This window comes from Rhinolophus hipposideros, assembly GCF_964194185.1.
Source record: "Rhinolophus hipposideros genome assembly, chromosome: 5".
Taxonomy (NCBI): domain Eukaryota; kingdom Metazoa; phylum Chordata; class Mammalia; order Chiroptera; family Rhinolophidae; genus Rhinolophus; species Rhinolophus hipposideros.
Window position 1 is genome coordinate 21,961,122 of NC_138051.1, and position 13,530 is coordinate 21,974,651.

Sequence of the window (13,530 nt, forward strand, 5' to 3'; positions counted from 1 at the left end):
CGGGTTCTTCGACCCTAGGTAGCTTGAAGACCTATGATTGCTTAAAGAAGCACATCTCAAATACAATCTAATAATATTCATTTTTGTTTAAAAGATGAAAAGATAGGGAGTATCTGGCATGGGTTTATTTATCTCACAAACCAAGGGATTCATTTCTTGATTTTAAAAAAAGAAAGCTATATTCATACTTCCAATTAGTTTCTCCCGAAATATCTCCAAGCATGTCCTTTAAGCAGGCACATTTTATTTTCAACGCGTTTGAAAGACATTTGAAGGGAATAACCACGGACATACTTAGGAACACGCACCGCAGGAGTCAAAAGCACACTCTCAGTGCTGCTGCTCACTGGGAACGCCACTGGGCCTGAATTTATGCTTTTGGGGGCCTCAGTCTTCACATCTGTGCAATGGAGATGATACTCGACACTATTTACTTCCCAGGCTTGTGGTGACAGGTTTTCTTTTCGGTGAGCTGCGGGGCAGTTTGCATCCATGCACCGAAGGGAGACGCTTTTCCTCCCGCGATGCACTTCCTTGCGCGAGGAAGGGTGACCAGTGGGGTGGAGGGGGAGCTCGTGGCGGAGAACAGGTCGCCCGGGCTGGAGGCTCGGCAAGCACCACTTGGGCGGCAGCTTGGGCGTGCGGCACGGGGCCTCCAGCAGGAGCGCGTTAAGTGTGTAGACGCCGTGCAATACTAGAGCTGGGCGCGCGTGCATCAGTGTGCGCGGGCCGCCGGGAGCGCGCTCGCCTCGACTGCAAAGCGTCAGGGCGCCGGGGCGGACGGTAGAAAAGCGACAGCTGATAAGGCCGAGGGAATCCGAGGCCCCGGGGCCCGAGCGCCCTGGCAGTGGCGGCGACGCGTCCTGCCTGTTGGCGCCTCCGCGCCGCTGGCCGGCGGGTGTCCGCAGCGCCCCACGTGGCGGCCAGCCGGGTCGCTGCCAGGAGAGCCGATTTGCTCCGCCCCGCGGAGCTCAGCTGCCCCGCTCAGCATCCCCGCCCCGCTCTCGCCCGACCCTCTCCCTTCCCCCTCTCCGATCGCGATGGACGCGGCCTCCCCCCGCCGCCGCTGGCAGCACCGCGCGGGCCTCTGAGCTGCCGGGCCTGAGGAGCCGCGTGCCGGCGACTGGACTTGAGCTGGCTTTCTCCCATCGGGGAACGTCTCGCTTTTCTGTGACCAGGTCCCCGCGGAGGAAGGGGAGGGACGAGGCGCGGCTTTTCCTGTGCCGCCTGCCCGGCTCGACCTGCGCGGCCTGCGGCTTCCTGGGAACTCGAGGGCCGCGGCCGGGCCTGGCTCTGCCCGCGGCCTGCTTGGAGCTGGACTGGAGTGGATTGGAACGACGAGCCCGGGTAAGCTGGAGGGAACGGGAGGCGGGAGCTGCTTGGGCGGTCGGAAGGGCCAGGCCTGGGGGGTCAAGATCCGGGATGCCGGGCGGCGGGCCGGGAGCGAGAGCCCCCGGACCCCAGTGAGGTCGGGCGCGCTGCTGCCGACTCACCCGCTTGGCCCCTTTGTTTCTCTCCCCGGCCCTGCCCGCGGCGGGGCCCGGCGTGCGGGAGCCGGAGCCCACGGCGCCCCCCGCTTGCCCTTCAGAAGGGCTCGTTGCCGGGCCAGGCCGGGGACGACCCGCCGGGCCTCGGGGGTTCAGGGCGCCGCTCCCGGGAGCCCCGCCGTCCCGCCCCGCGGCCTCCTCTCGGGCACGGAGGCTCGCTTTTCTCCTTCAGAACTTCCCCCTTCTCCTAGACACAGGTAGGTAACTTAGCTGGGTTTGGTGCGGGGAAACCGGAGCGCGGTGCCTGCGCCTCGCGGCGCGGGGCTCGGCTGGGCCCGCAGTGTTGGGTCATCCCTGCTGGTCGCCGCCGTTGGGTGCCCACTGGTACCCGCCTCTGGATTCAGACGCCCGCAGCTGGGTTACGGGGACCGAACGCTGTCCTCTTGTCGGCGCGTTTACAAGCTTTGGTAACGACGTGCCCGTTGAGGCTGCTTCTCTGTTTTGTGTATATAGTGTATGTTTTGAACCAACTGCTCCATTCTGTGGGGATGGGGAAAGAGGGACATGGCTGGTGCATGGCATTCACTTTTAGCATTTCTTTTTACACTTTGAAGCACAGTTGCCAAGACTGCCAGAATAATTCACCAAGGCTTTGTTCATAGATAGATTTTTTTGTATCTCATTATCGTTCGGACATCTTAAGAATAGCAGTAAATAAATTGAGAAGTCAGCAGAATGGTGAAATTAGAGCTAATTGTAGTGCAGAAACTTAATTTGGAGGGGGATGGGATCAAACTGCTTAGACTCGCCTCAAAATACTGACTCGAACCTTTATCGGAAGATCAGTTTTGGGTGGAGGAGGGGGGAAGAGGTTTGCTGGAAAAAAAAGAACCTTTAGTAAGGTGTTCTTTGCCTTTTGGCACAGACGTTAGTGATAGCGGTAGTGGGATCCGAAGCTTGTTTGACTGTCTTTGACAAAGACAGCTCTGGTTTCCAGTTAAGCAGCAACCTAATCAGCTTATACTCTTGTGCAAAACTGGTTTTTATTTAGTGTGATATATGAACGTTAAACCTGAGGAATAAGAGCAGTTGAAAAACTTAGTTAAGCACTCTGTCTAAACATACTTATGAGTCTTTTCTAATTCCTAGGAGTACATCACGAAAATTTGGTTCTAGCTGATATAAAGGAAAAAATTTTAAACCAAGCTGATCAGTCCTGGACATTTAAAGGACTTTTTCCCTTTTTTAATTTAAGCAAAGAGGCTTTTAAAAAACCATGGCAGATGTGGATCCGGATACATTACTGGAGTGGCTACAGATGGGACAGGGAGATGAAAGGGACATGCAACTAATAGCCCTTGAACAGCTATGCATGCTGCTTTTGATGTCTGACAACGTGGATCGTTGTTTTGAAACGTAAGTATAATCCTTCATCATCTTCTTTTGGGGTTTCTGTAGTGACATTTGTTTTCAGCCATTTGCTGACTTCAGTTTGTGTAGAATTTTTTCTAGTGAGTTTTACAATTATCTTTTTTACTTTATGCAGTTTTGCATTTACATTTTTCTGAGAAATAAAAATTGGTTGGTGAAGTAACTTGAGTAATGATAATTATCATGACACAAATACATGTTTGTTGAATGAATAGGGTTTAGTAGGGAGTACTATTTTAACCCATACCTTGGTTGATTGATTTTCAAAATGTGTCACGAACTGGGAAAATGCAAACACTTTTCTTCTTTAAATGTAGCTATTTCTGTACCAAGAAATTGATGTGGAAGTATAGATGATAATGAAAATATGTTTACAACTGCCCATTTCTTTGTAGGTATTAAGTCATATGACATCATACGTTTGTTACAACAAATCATTGATTTGTAAATTTCAATTTGGAGGCTATAAATTGGATGTTACCGACATAGTATACTTTTTGGAATAGTAGGAACATTTTGAAGTTTGGAGAGTTTAAACAATTTTATTCAAAGGTTATACTGTAGAATTTGTGCAAAACTGTAAAAGAATTTATTATTAGATTGGCCATTAATGCCACGTTTTTCCTCTTATGTGATACTTGCTGAGTAATCATTCTTCTGAATGCTGAATAATTTGGTTTTTACTGTTTCTTTTACATTTTATGTCTACAATTTTAAATTCCAATAATAAGTAAATGAAAACTCACTTGTTTCTATATTTGTTTTAACACCATTTTGAGATAATTAATAGAAAATGTTTGAGGTGTCGACATAAAATTTGGTATAATTATCTTAATTTTTCTGAAGTGGCAATAAAGGCTGTATTACTCACTAAATTGACAAAGTATTTTTAATTGTCTACATTTTTGAATGAATAAGTATTGAAAATGAATTCATAAATTAATAATAATTCTTAGTTGTAAATCTCTTTAAAACAGTATACTATTAAGGTAAAGATCCTTATAAACAAAATTTCTGAATCACAATCTGTTAGCAGCCCATTTATTTCAACTAGCTCTTGTTATTGACAAACTTTGAGTACATCATAATTCAGCCCCTTATTTGACACTTGTTTTAGCAGGATTCATAGAAAAACGCAGTAGAATTTTGAGTATAGATTTCATTAAAGAGTCTTCATTAACCTGAGAATTTTGGTATTTTGAAAAATAAGTCACACTTGCCAGGCAAATCAACTGTCATTTCATATCTTCTGTTAAGTATTAACATATAGTAGAAGTATTTGTAATGGCCTTAAAATGTTAACCATATTGAAGCAATTTTAAAGGAAATTTTTAAAATGTAAAACTTATCCCTATGTAAAATTCTACCATCCTAATAACATAATTGTTATACTTTCCATTTTCCCTTCCAGGCTTTATTCATATTTGGTATGTATTTTAAGAAAGGAAATTAAAGTCAGATGTGATTTATATGTTTTATTTACTAAGTGAAGATACAAGAGTATTCAAATTGGAATGGTCAGCCCTGTTTCATGTAGCATACATGTAGCATAATTTGTCTATCAAAAATAGACACTGATTAAATTTAGGACAATTTTTTTTTAAAATAATAGTTTGCTTGCTTTCTTTGTTCTATATGTAGACAGATTTTCTTGTTTTCGCAAGGAAGGAAAATTGTCTTGGTTCCTTTAAACCAGAAAGGCAGCATGGTGAGGTGGAAAGAATGGGCTGTAGCATCAGAGACTTGGGTTCAGAGGTTTGGTCAGCTACATGCAATTTAGCTACTGAGAGCCTACTTTCTTCCTCTAAAATGGCAGTAATCTTATTTCTGGTAAGCTTCTTGTGAGGAGCAAAGGAAAGAATGTATGTGAAAAGTGTTTTGTGTAAAGTGGGCTATTAAATGTTATTAAATATTTAATTTTGAATTTTATTTTAGGACTGATTGATTTTGTAGTCTTTACATTCTTTGAAATTGTCAACAAATAAGGCAGCGGAAAAGCAAGATGATCATATTTTGGGTATTGGTGAAAATCTCCCAAACCAACTTAATTTGTTAAGATAGTAGCAAATAGTCCTTACTTAGGACGTGTAAAGCACAGGATGTCTATATGTTCAGATATGTTTTTGCCCGATTAGCTTCTGTTAATAGTTAAATGTCTGTTTAGTCAGGAAAGGCAGAAGGCGTGGTAGAAATAATGGCCTTTGGAATGGGATAACTTGGGTTCAGGTTTTTGTGAGGATTAAATGGGATAATAACTTGTGAAATGCCTAGCACAGTACTTTCCACATACAAAGTGTTTCTTTTCCTTTAACTAGTATAGTATGTGGCTCTCCATTTTTTGGTACCAGTTTTGCTAGCCTTTTTCCGTTAAGGAATACACAAATTCTGTGAAGATGAGAAGATGAGATGCTTTTTTTTTTTTTTTTTTTTTTTTTAAGATTTTATTGGGGAAGGGGAACAGGACTTTATTGGGGACCAGTGTGTACTTCCAGGACTTTTTCCAAGTCAAGTTCTTTGAATTGTAGTTGTGGAGGGCGCAGTTCAGCTCCAGGTCCATTTGCCGTTGTTAGTTGCAGGGGACATAGCCCACCATCCCTTGCGGGAGTCGAGGAGTTGAACCGGCAGCCTTGTAGTTGAGACCCCACTGGCCCATGAGGGAATAGAACTGGCAGTCTTTGGTGTTAGGAGCACAGAGCTCCAACCGCCTGAGCCACCTGGCCAGCCCAAGCTGGGATGCTTCTTATTAATGCCTGAACCTAAGGCAATGCTCTAGAAAGTAAAATTCCGGGTCAGGGTTGGTTTTTGCTTTCATCTGTGATATATCATTGAGTTAAATTTAATATAAATTTTAAGTTTAATGTTACCGATGACTGTTTTACATTCACATTAAAACAGTTGATCAGCATGCATATTGTTATAAGTAGATAAATCCTGGGCAGTTGTAGATCCTGCTACTGAATCTTTAGATAATATAATTTAAAAGTGATGTTTTTCTGAGAAGAATGTAAGATCTCCCCAGAATATCTAGAAAATGGAATATTAGGGATAGTGCTTTTAGGTACTGGAAGGCTCTATTTAAAAAAAAAAAAAAATCGTTTTACCTAATTATGGGCACAGAAGGATATGCTACCTAAGTAAATCTTTTGATTTTATCTTAAGAGCAATGGGAAGGCATTGAAGTTCTGTTAAAGACTGATGTGAGTCAATTTGTATTTTAAAAACATTACCTGTTTTATGGAGAACAGATGGGTGGGGAGGACCGAAAGAACAAATGCTTGTAGACTTCGTAGGGTATGATCCAGAGAGAGAGAGAGTTGTTGTAATAAAAGTAGAAAGAAGTGGATAGATTTGAGAAAGACTTAGGAGGTAAAATACGACTTGTTGAATGATTGGATATGAGTGAGAAAGAAGGAGGTATTGTGGATGACTCAGGTTACAATGAGTGATGATGTCATTCATTGAGAGAGAACACTGGAAGGAGGACCTTGTTTTGAGGGGCAGAGATCATGAGTTTGTGTTTGACTGGATTCTCACATCTGCTTCTGCGTTCAATCTGTTGCATTATGTTGTTTTCATCAAAATATGTATATAAAAAATCATTCTCTGTTGATTTAGTTTGGTAAGGGAAGATTGTTGTAATGATTTTTTTTTACACATAATTATGGATATTCCCTTTGATACCATACCAAACTGGACAAATGATAGTTTCTTAAGGGAGTTACTTATAATGTAGATTCTGAAATCATCAATGAACTTTTTGTACTCTGGTACATTAAAATCTGTTGGTCTCTTTTGTACATTGAGTGGATTTTTAACCATTTGTTTAACTTAGTAAAATCATATACCGGTCATATGAAAAGTGTTGGTCTACTGAGTTTTACAGATTTTCCAAATGTTGACATGTCATTCTGCAGTATCACAAACACATTTGCTAATATGACTACTGATTTCATCAGGAAAGTCTTTAAATATTGGGAAGCTGTCAAGCTCATGGTATCAGATACAAGTTTTCCAAAATTGTAATTTTTGCTCGAACGCTTGAGTATTATCATTGGCAGCAAATACTATCAAATTGTTTTTTTCTTTTAGTTTAAAGATTTTATTGGGGAAGGGGAACAGGACTTTATTGGGGAACAGTGTGTACTTCCAGAACTTTTTTCCAAGTCAAGTTGTTGTCCTTTCGGTCTTAGTTGTTGTGGAGGGCGCAGCTCAGCTCCAGGTCCAGTTGCCATCGCTAGTTGCAGGGGGGACAGCCCACCATCCCTTGCCGGACTCAAACTGGCACCCTTGTGGTTGAGAGGACGTGCTCCAACCAACTGAGCCATCCGGAGCTCAGCAGCAGCTCAGCTCAAGGTGCCGGGTTCAATCTTAGTTGCAGGGGGCAGAGCCCACCATCCCTTGCGGGACTCCAGGAGTTGAATCCGCAACCTTGTGGTTGAGAGCCCACTGGCCCATGTGGGAATCGAACCGGCAGCCTTCGGAGTTAGGAGCTCTAACCACCTGAGCCACCGGGCCAGCCCCCAAATTGTTTTTCTTGAAGTGGAAGGCTTACTTTATTAATTTTTAAGAAAATGTTTGCCAGATATCCAAATCTAATAACCACAGTTTGTCTGAAGTTATTTCAAGTAAAAATGGTATTGCATGAATAAAGTGACTAGTTTGGCTCTAAAGGTTGTACTTTTCCTTGACACAACCATCATTTGTGGGTATGCAGAAGTGCTTTATGCTTATTTCCCATTTCCTTAATTAGAATATTAAAAAGATATGTACTTAAGGGTTGAGATCAGTAAAATTAATAATTTTTTTGCTTCATTAAGGTTATTCTGTAGTGAAATTGGCTTTTTAAAATCTTTTCCCATGCTAGAGCTTGTACAGACTAAGTACAGTTTAGTGCTCCTGCTTTGATTTATGCTAAAGTACAAGCAGTTTTATCTACCATTTCTTTTGCATCGTTAGTTTACATGTCAACACAGGAAAGAAAATGATTCAAGAAGAGACAGGACAATTGTATTGAATTCTGGTGAGAGGTCTGGTAGGGTGAACTTTGGGTTTAAGGTCATTGATCTTAATGAGGGCTGAGTGGAGTGGTGATGAGGGGCGGATTGGAGTGGGTTGAGAAGTAAGAAGGACATGAAGAATGAAGACAGAGCGTGAGAAAAACTTTTTTGAGAAGTTGGATTGATATGGAGGTGTGGGACTTTTTCTTTTAAAGGTCTAAAAGAATGAATAACCCATAGTGTAAAGTTCTGAGTAGCTGGGATAGAATTGGCTCTTGTCAGGAGCAACTTTAACTTTAATCTGGGTAATGTGAATCACCTGGGGATCTAAGATGGAAATTGTGATTCAGTTGGACTGGTGTGATGCCTGACATTCTGCATTCCTAATAAGCCCCCAGATAATGCTGAAGCTGTTGGTCAGAAAAAAATCCTACGTTGAGTAGCAAAGCTTTGATCCTCTGGTGGAGAGATAAGTTTTAGGTAGTGTTCCTTCTTGTAAAACCGGGAAGGTGGAGAGGTTAGACGCATGTGTTTTAGGTTTGATAGTAAAACGTTGAAGGGATTTCTGTCTGATGACATCTATTTTCTCCCTGACGGAGAAGAGAAAAAAGAATAATATCTAGGATTAGTGCGGGGAAGTGGTTATGATCAGATAGTGCTGTGAGCTTCGTAATAGATATCCCTGCTAACTATAGATATCTAAGCTAACTATACTCAGAATTATAGTTTTAAAATATTTTTTATGATCCTTTATTGAGTTATAATTGACTATATAGTCTTAAAATATTGATTTGATTGTACCATTCTCTTTTATGAAATCTTTTAGTTTCTTTACCTAATGGATAAGATTTAAATTCCTTCAAAGATCTCTCCTGCATTCTCACATACACACTACTACTTTGGTTTTTCTATTGATAAGCATAATGCCTGGACTACAATAGCTAATATCCGGATATTGAGTAGGTGAAGAAATTCTTTATATTGTGCCTGTTTTCCATTTAGGTCTAAAATGCCTCTAGAAGGTATTTCTGTATACCCCAACCAAACTGGTTATGGGGCATGCAGGAGAAGGACCGTTGTATTCTTGTAGTAGAAATGGCATCATTATGTATTTTCCCTACCCCCTTAACATTAATGGACTTGCCTTTTCCATATTGATTCTTGTTTTCTTCTACCCAATGGCAGGTTTGTAAGGAAGTGAAATTACTTTCTTGATCAGCCCTGCAAGCTTTCCTTCCCTGATTATAGAATGTCACTATATCAAATACATACAATCCTGAAATGTTAAATAAGTGCATTTCTGTAGACAGCAACTGTGCGTACAGCATATGCTTCAAGGCAGTGGACGGCAGAGGGAGGTGCTGGAAGATGACAGACATTCTCTGCCAGGATTCTTAAAGTTGGGCTCTAGGGAGGCAGTAGATAATGAGCTTCAGTAAGCTTTCATTAAGTTTACCAAAGTGTCCGTCACCTTAAAAATGTAAAAAACAAAACACTTCTCGTTTATAGCAGTGTGTGTTTACGGTGCATCCTCGTTGCCTGTCATTAGACCTTTGAGTTCCTCATAGCTCAGCACTGTCTTCCTCATCTTTGTAGCCTACCCCGCAAGAACCAGCACAGTACTTGGCATAAAAAGGCATCCAGTAGATACTTGTTGAATGAATTGCAGTTAGGTTTGTGTGTATATTTTAATTGGAGGAAAGCAAGTCTACATATTGGAATTTGACTTAATCTTTTTTCTTTGAGGGAAGGCCATAATTTTCAACTGCTTTGCCAGGAGTTATTTTTAATTAAGCAATACAGAAAGAGTCAAGGCTGGGAGCAGGGGCAATAATAGAATAAAAGATGAAATGGATCAAAAGATATTATTTTTATCTTCAAGAAACCAAGTTTATTAATTAATCTTTTATAGTTAAAATATTTAGGGTTTTTTTTTGTTTTTTTTTTACTAAAGGAGGTGTCCAATTTACAGACTATGTTCAGTAAAATATTGCCACTATAGATAACTTCTTTTATTTTAAAAAACAGTTAAATTGCCTTATATTGTAAATCTTTCTGAAATCTTGGCCCAAGTCCAAGTGATGTAGTTTAGAAAAAAATATATGATAGTTATAGTATAGAAACTTAAAATTCCCAAGGGAATTCTTTCTCTTGGGAACCTCATGAAACTTCTTGTTCTTGTTTTAAGTTACTTACCTCTGTTTCTTTCAGGGAAAGAATCTGATGTCATTGCATGTAGCATTTTGGAAACCATTGCTTAAATTTGGATTCATCTAAATTTTCTTCTTAATATCATTTGTGTGGTTGACTGGTCTGACAGTAGTTCTTAAAGTTTCTTCAAGTTTGAGAAACTTTAGCCTAATTAGGTAGCCTAATTAGGCTGCCTTTGGGTCTATACATAAGTATTATAGTATAGTACTGAGATTAATATATCAAAATAATTTCTACCTGTAACATGAGGTAAATATTTAGCAAGTTAAAAATTTTAAATAACTCTTTAATTGTAATGTATATAAAATTGTGTGCGATAGATATATACTTTTAGCTTTATTCAGGGACGGCTGTGATTACATGCATGGTATTTAATTTTTTCTTAAAGTTATTTAAATTATATATGGTGACGTTTGAGTTTTGACAAATGCATCAGGTTGTGTAACTACTACCACAGTGGAAATTCAGAACAGTTCCATCATCCCGAAACATTTTTTAGAGCTGTCACTTTGAAGTTAAATCCTCAATCCCAGTGCCCAGTGATCTGTTCTCTGTTGCTATAGTTTTGAATTTTTCAGCATGTCATGTAAGTGGAATCTTACAGTATGTAACCTTTTGAGTCTGGCCTCTTTCATGTAGTATATTGCATTTGAGAGTCACCTGTATTGCTGTGTGTGTAGTAGTTCCTTTCCATTCATTGCTGTATTCCATTTTATGGGTGTACGACAGATAGTTTGTCCATTCACCTCTTGAAAGACATTTGGATTTTTCTAGTTTTGGTGGTTATTACCAAAGTTGCTACAAACTTTAGCATACCGATTTCTGTGTAAATATGAATTTTCATTTCTTGCAAAATTCTTAGTGATAAATTTGACAAGATGTAGAGATGGACAAACTGATTTCAAAAATTCATGTGGAAATACAGAGTATCTAGACCAGCCAAAACAATTTTGATAAAGCATAAAGTTAGAGCACTAATGCTACTATATTTCAGTTACTATACAACTGCAGTAATCAAAACTGTAGTATCGGTGTAAAAGATAAATAAATGAAACGGCAGGTTCAGAAATAGATTCACACATACATAGATAGGTTATTTTAACAAAGGTGCAAAGGCAGTTAAGTGGAAAAAAGGATAGTTTTTTTATGGAGCTAGAACGATTGGATATCCATATGCAAAAAAGAAAAAATTAACTTTGATCCATATGCTACCTCATATACAAAGATAAACTCAAAATGAATCATAGACCTAAATATAAAACCTAAAACTGTAAAACCTCTAGAAGAAATCCTTTGTGACCCTGGCTTAGGCAAATACTTAAGTGAACACCAGAAGCACAGTCCATAAGAGATTAAATTGTTATGTTTGAAGGGCTTTACTACTAATTTAGTTTCTATAATAGAGGACTGTTAGGTTACTTAATTCTTGAGTGAATTTTAGTAGTATATCTTTCAAGGAATTAGTCTATTTAATATAAATTAAAATTTATGGGCATAGAGTTGTTTGTAGTATTCCTTTTTATCCTTTGGATATCTGTATGGTCTGTAGTGATAATTCTCCTTTTCATCGTGATATTTGTAATTTTTGTCTTTTAATCTGGCTAGAAATTTAAGCATTTTATTAATCGTTTCAAAGAACTAGCTTTTGGTTTCATTCATTTCCTCTGTTTTTGTTTTAATTTCATTGATTTTACTGGTTTCAGGTTTAATTTGCTCCTTTTTCCACTATTTCCTTACGTGGAAACTGAGGTGACCAATTTGAGACCTTTTTTTTTTTTTTTTTTTAAAGATTTTATTGGGGAGGGGGAATAGGACTTTATTGGGGAACAGTGTGTACTTCCAGGACTTTTTTCCCCCAAGTCAAGTTGTTGTCCTTTCAATCTTAGTTGTGGAGGGTGCCATTCAGCTTCAAGTTGTCCTTTCAGTCTTAGTTGTGGAGGGCGCAGCTCAGCTCCAGGTCCAATTGCCGTTGCTGGTTGCAGGGGGCACAGCCCACCATCCCTTGCGGGAGTCGTACCGGCAACCTTGTGGTTGAGAGGACGCCCTCCAACCAACTGAGCCATCTGGGAGCTCAGCGGCAGGTCAACTCAAGGTGCCATGTTCAATCTTAGTTGCAGGGGGTGCTGCCCACCATCCCTTGCGGGACTCGAGTAATTGAACTGGTAGCCTTGTGGTTGAGAGCCCACTGGCCCATGTGGGAACCGAACCAGCAGCCTTCGGAGTTAGGAGCACTGAGCTCCAACCGCCTGAGCCACTGGGCCGGCCCCACCATGAGACCTTTTTTAATACAAGCATTTAATACTATAAATTTCTCTTTTCTGCTTTAGTTGATGTATATTCATTTTCATTTGGTTCAAAATATTTAAAAATTTTCTTTGAAACTTTCTTTTTACCCTTGGGTTACTTAGAAGTGTGTTGCTTAATTTCCAAATATTTGGGGATTTTCCAGATCTTTTTGTGTTGCTATTATGGTCAGAGAACATACAGTGTTTCCCTGAAAATAAGACCAGGTCTCATATTAATTTTGGCTGCAAAAGACACATTAGGGCTTATTTTATATTACGAGCATCCTGAAAAATCATGCCATGGCTTATTTTCTGGTTAGGTCTTATTTTTGGGGAAACACGGTACTTCATATTATCTTAAATGTGTTAAGGTTTGTTTTATGGCCCATGATACGGTCAATTTTTGACAAATGGTCCACATGCACTTGAGAAGACTGTATATTCTGTTGTTGGATGGAATGTTCTACAAGTATCAAATTAGGTCAAGTTGATGGATAGTGTTGTTCAGTCTGTATCCCTCTTGGTTTTCTTTTTTTTCTCCTTCTTTCCTAATCCGCCATATTGAAGTCCCTGTCAGATCCCCTCTTGGTTTTCTGTTTTTTTTTTTTAAACTTTTATTTATTTAAGTGTGTTTTCCCAGGACCCGTCAGCTCCAAGTCAAGTAGTTGTTTCAACCTAGTTTTGGAGGGCGCAGGTCTCACACTGGCCCATTCTGTTTTATAGGTTACTGAGTGAAGTGTTGAAGTCTCCAAGGATGATTGTAGACTTATCTGTTTCTCTTCAACTTTCTCAGTTTTTGCATTATGTATTTTGAAATCCTGTGCTTTTAAGCTTGATGTTTTCTTGGTGAATTGATCCTTTTATCGTTATGTAATGTCCCTCTTTATTTCTTGTAATTTTCCTTGTTCTGGAGTTTACTTTGATATAAATATACCCACTCAAACTTTCTTTTGATAGTGTATCTTTAGTATATCTTTTTCGAATTTTAACTAATTATATATAACATGGGTTTCTTGTAGACATATGGTTGGCTTGTGTTTTTTAATCTAACCGGACAATCTGTTTTTAATTGGTGAGTTTAGACCAATTACATTTAATGTAATTTTTGGTATGTTTGAA

The 13,530-nt window shown here is 39.8% G+C and overlaps 1 protein-coding gene across 7 annotated transcripts in view; it reads left to right on the plus strand.

Annotated features, from left to right (window-relative positions):
• Positions 1–1,209: 1,209 nt before the first annotated feature.
• HECTD1 (HECT domain E3 ubiquitin protein ligase 1) overlaps positions 1,210–13,530 on the plus strand; it is an 88,706-nt gene continuing 76,385 nt past the window's right edge. For 6 of the 7 annotated variants that reach the window (XM_081047792.1, XM_081047794.1, XM_081047795.1 and 3 more), the window contains exons 1-2: positions 1,213–1,347; positions 2,637–2,903. In XM_081047792.1, coding sequence (XP_080903918.1) covers positions 2,764–2,903 — 140 coding nt within the window. In that variant the 5' untranslated portion in view covers positions 1,213–1,347; positions 2,637–2,763. Of the gene's footprint in view, positions 1,348–2,636; positions 2,904–13,530 lie in introns of all 7 variants that reach the window. The other variant, XM_081047793.1, reaches the window with a different exon arrangement.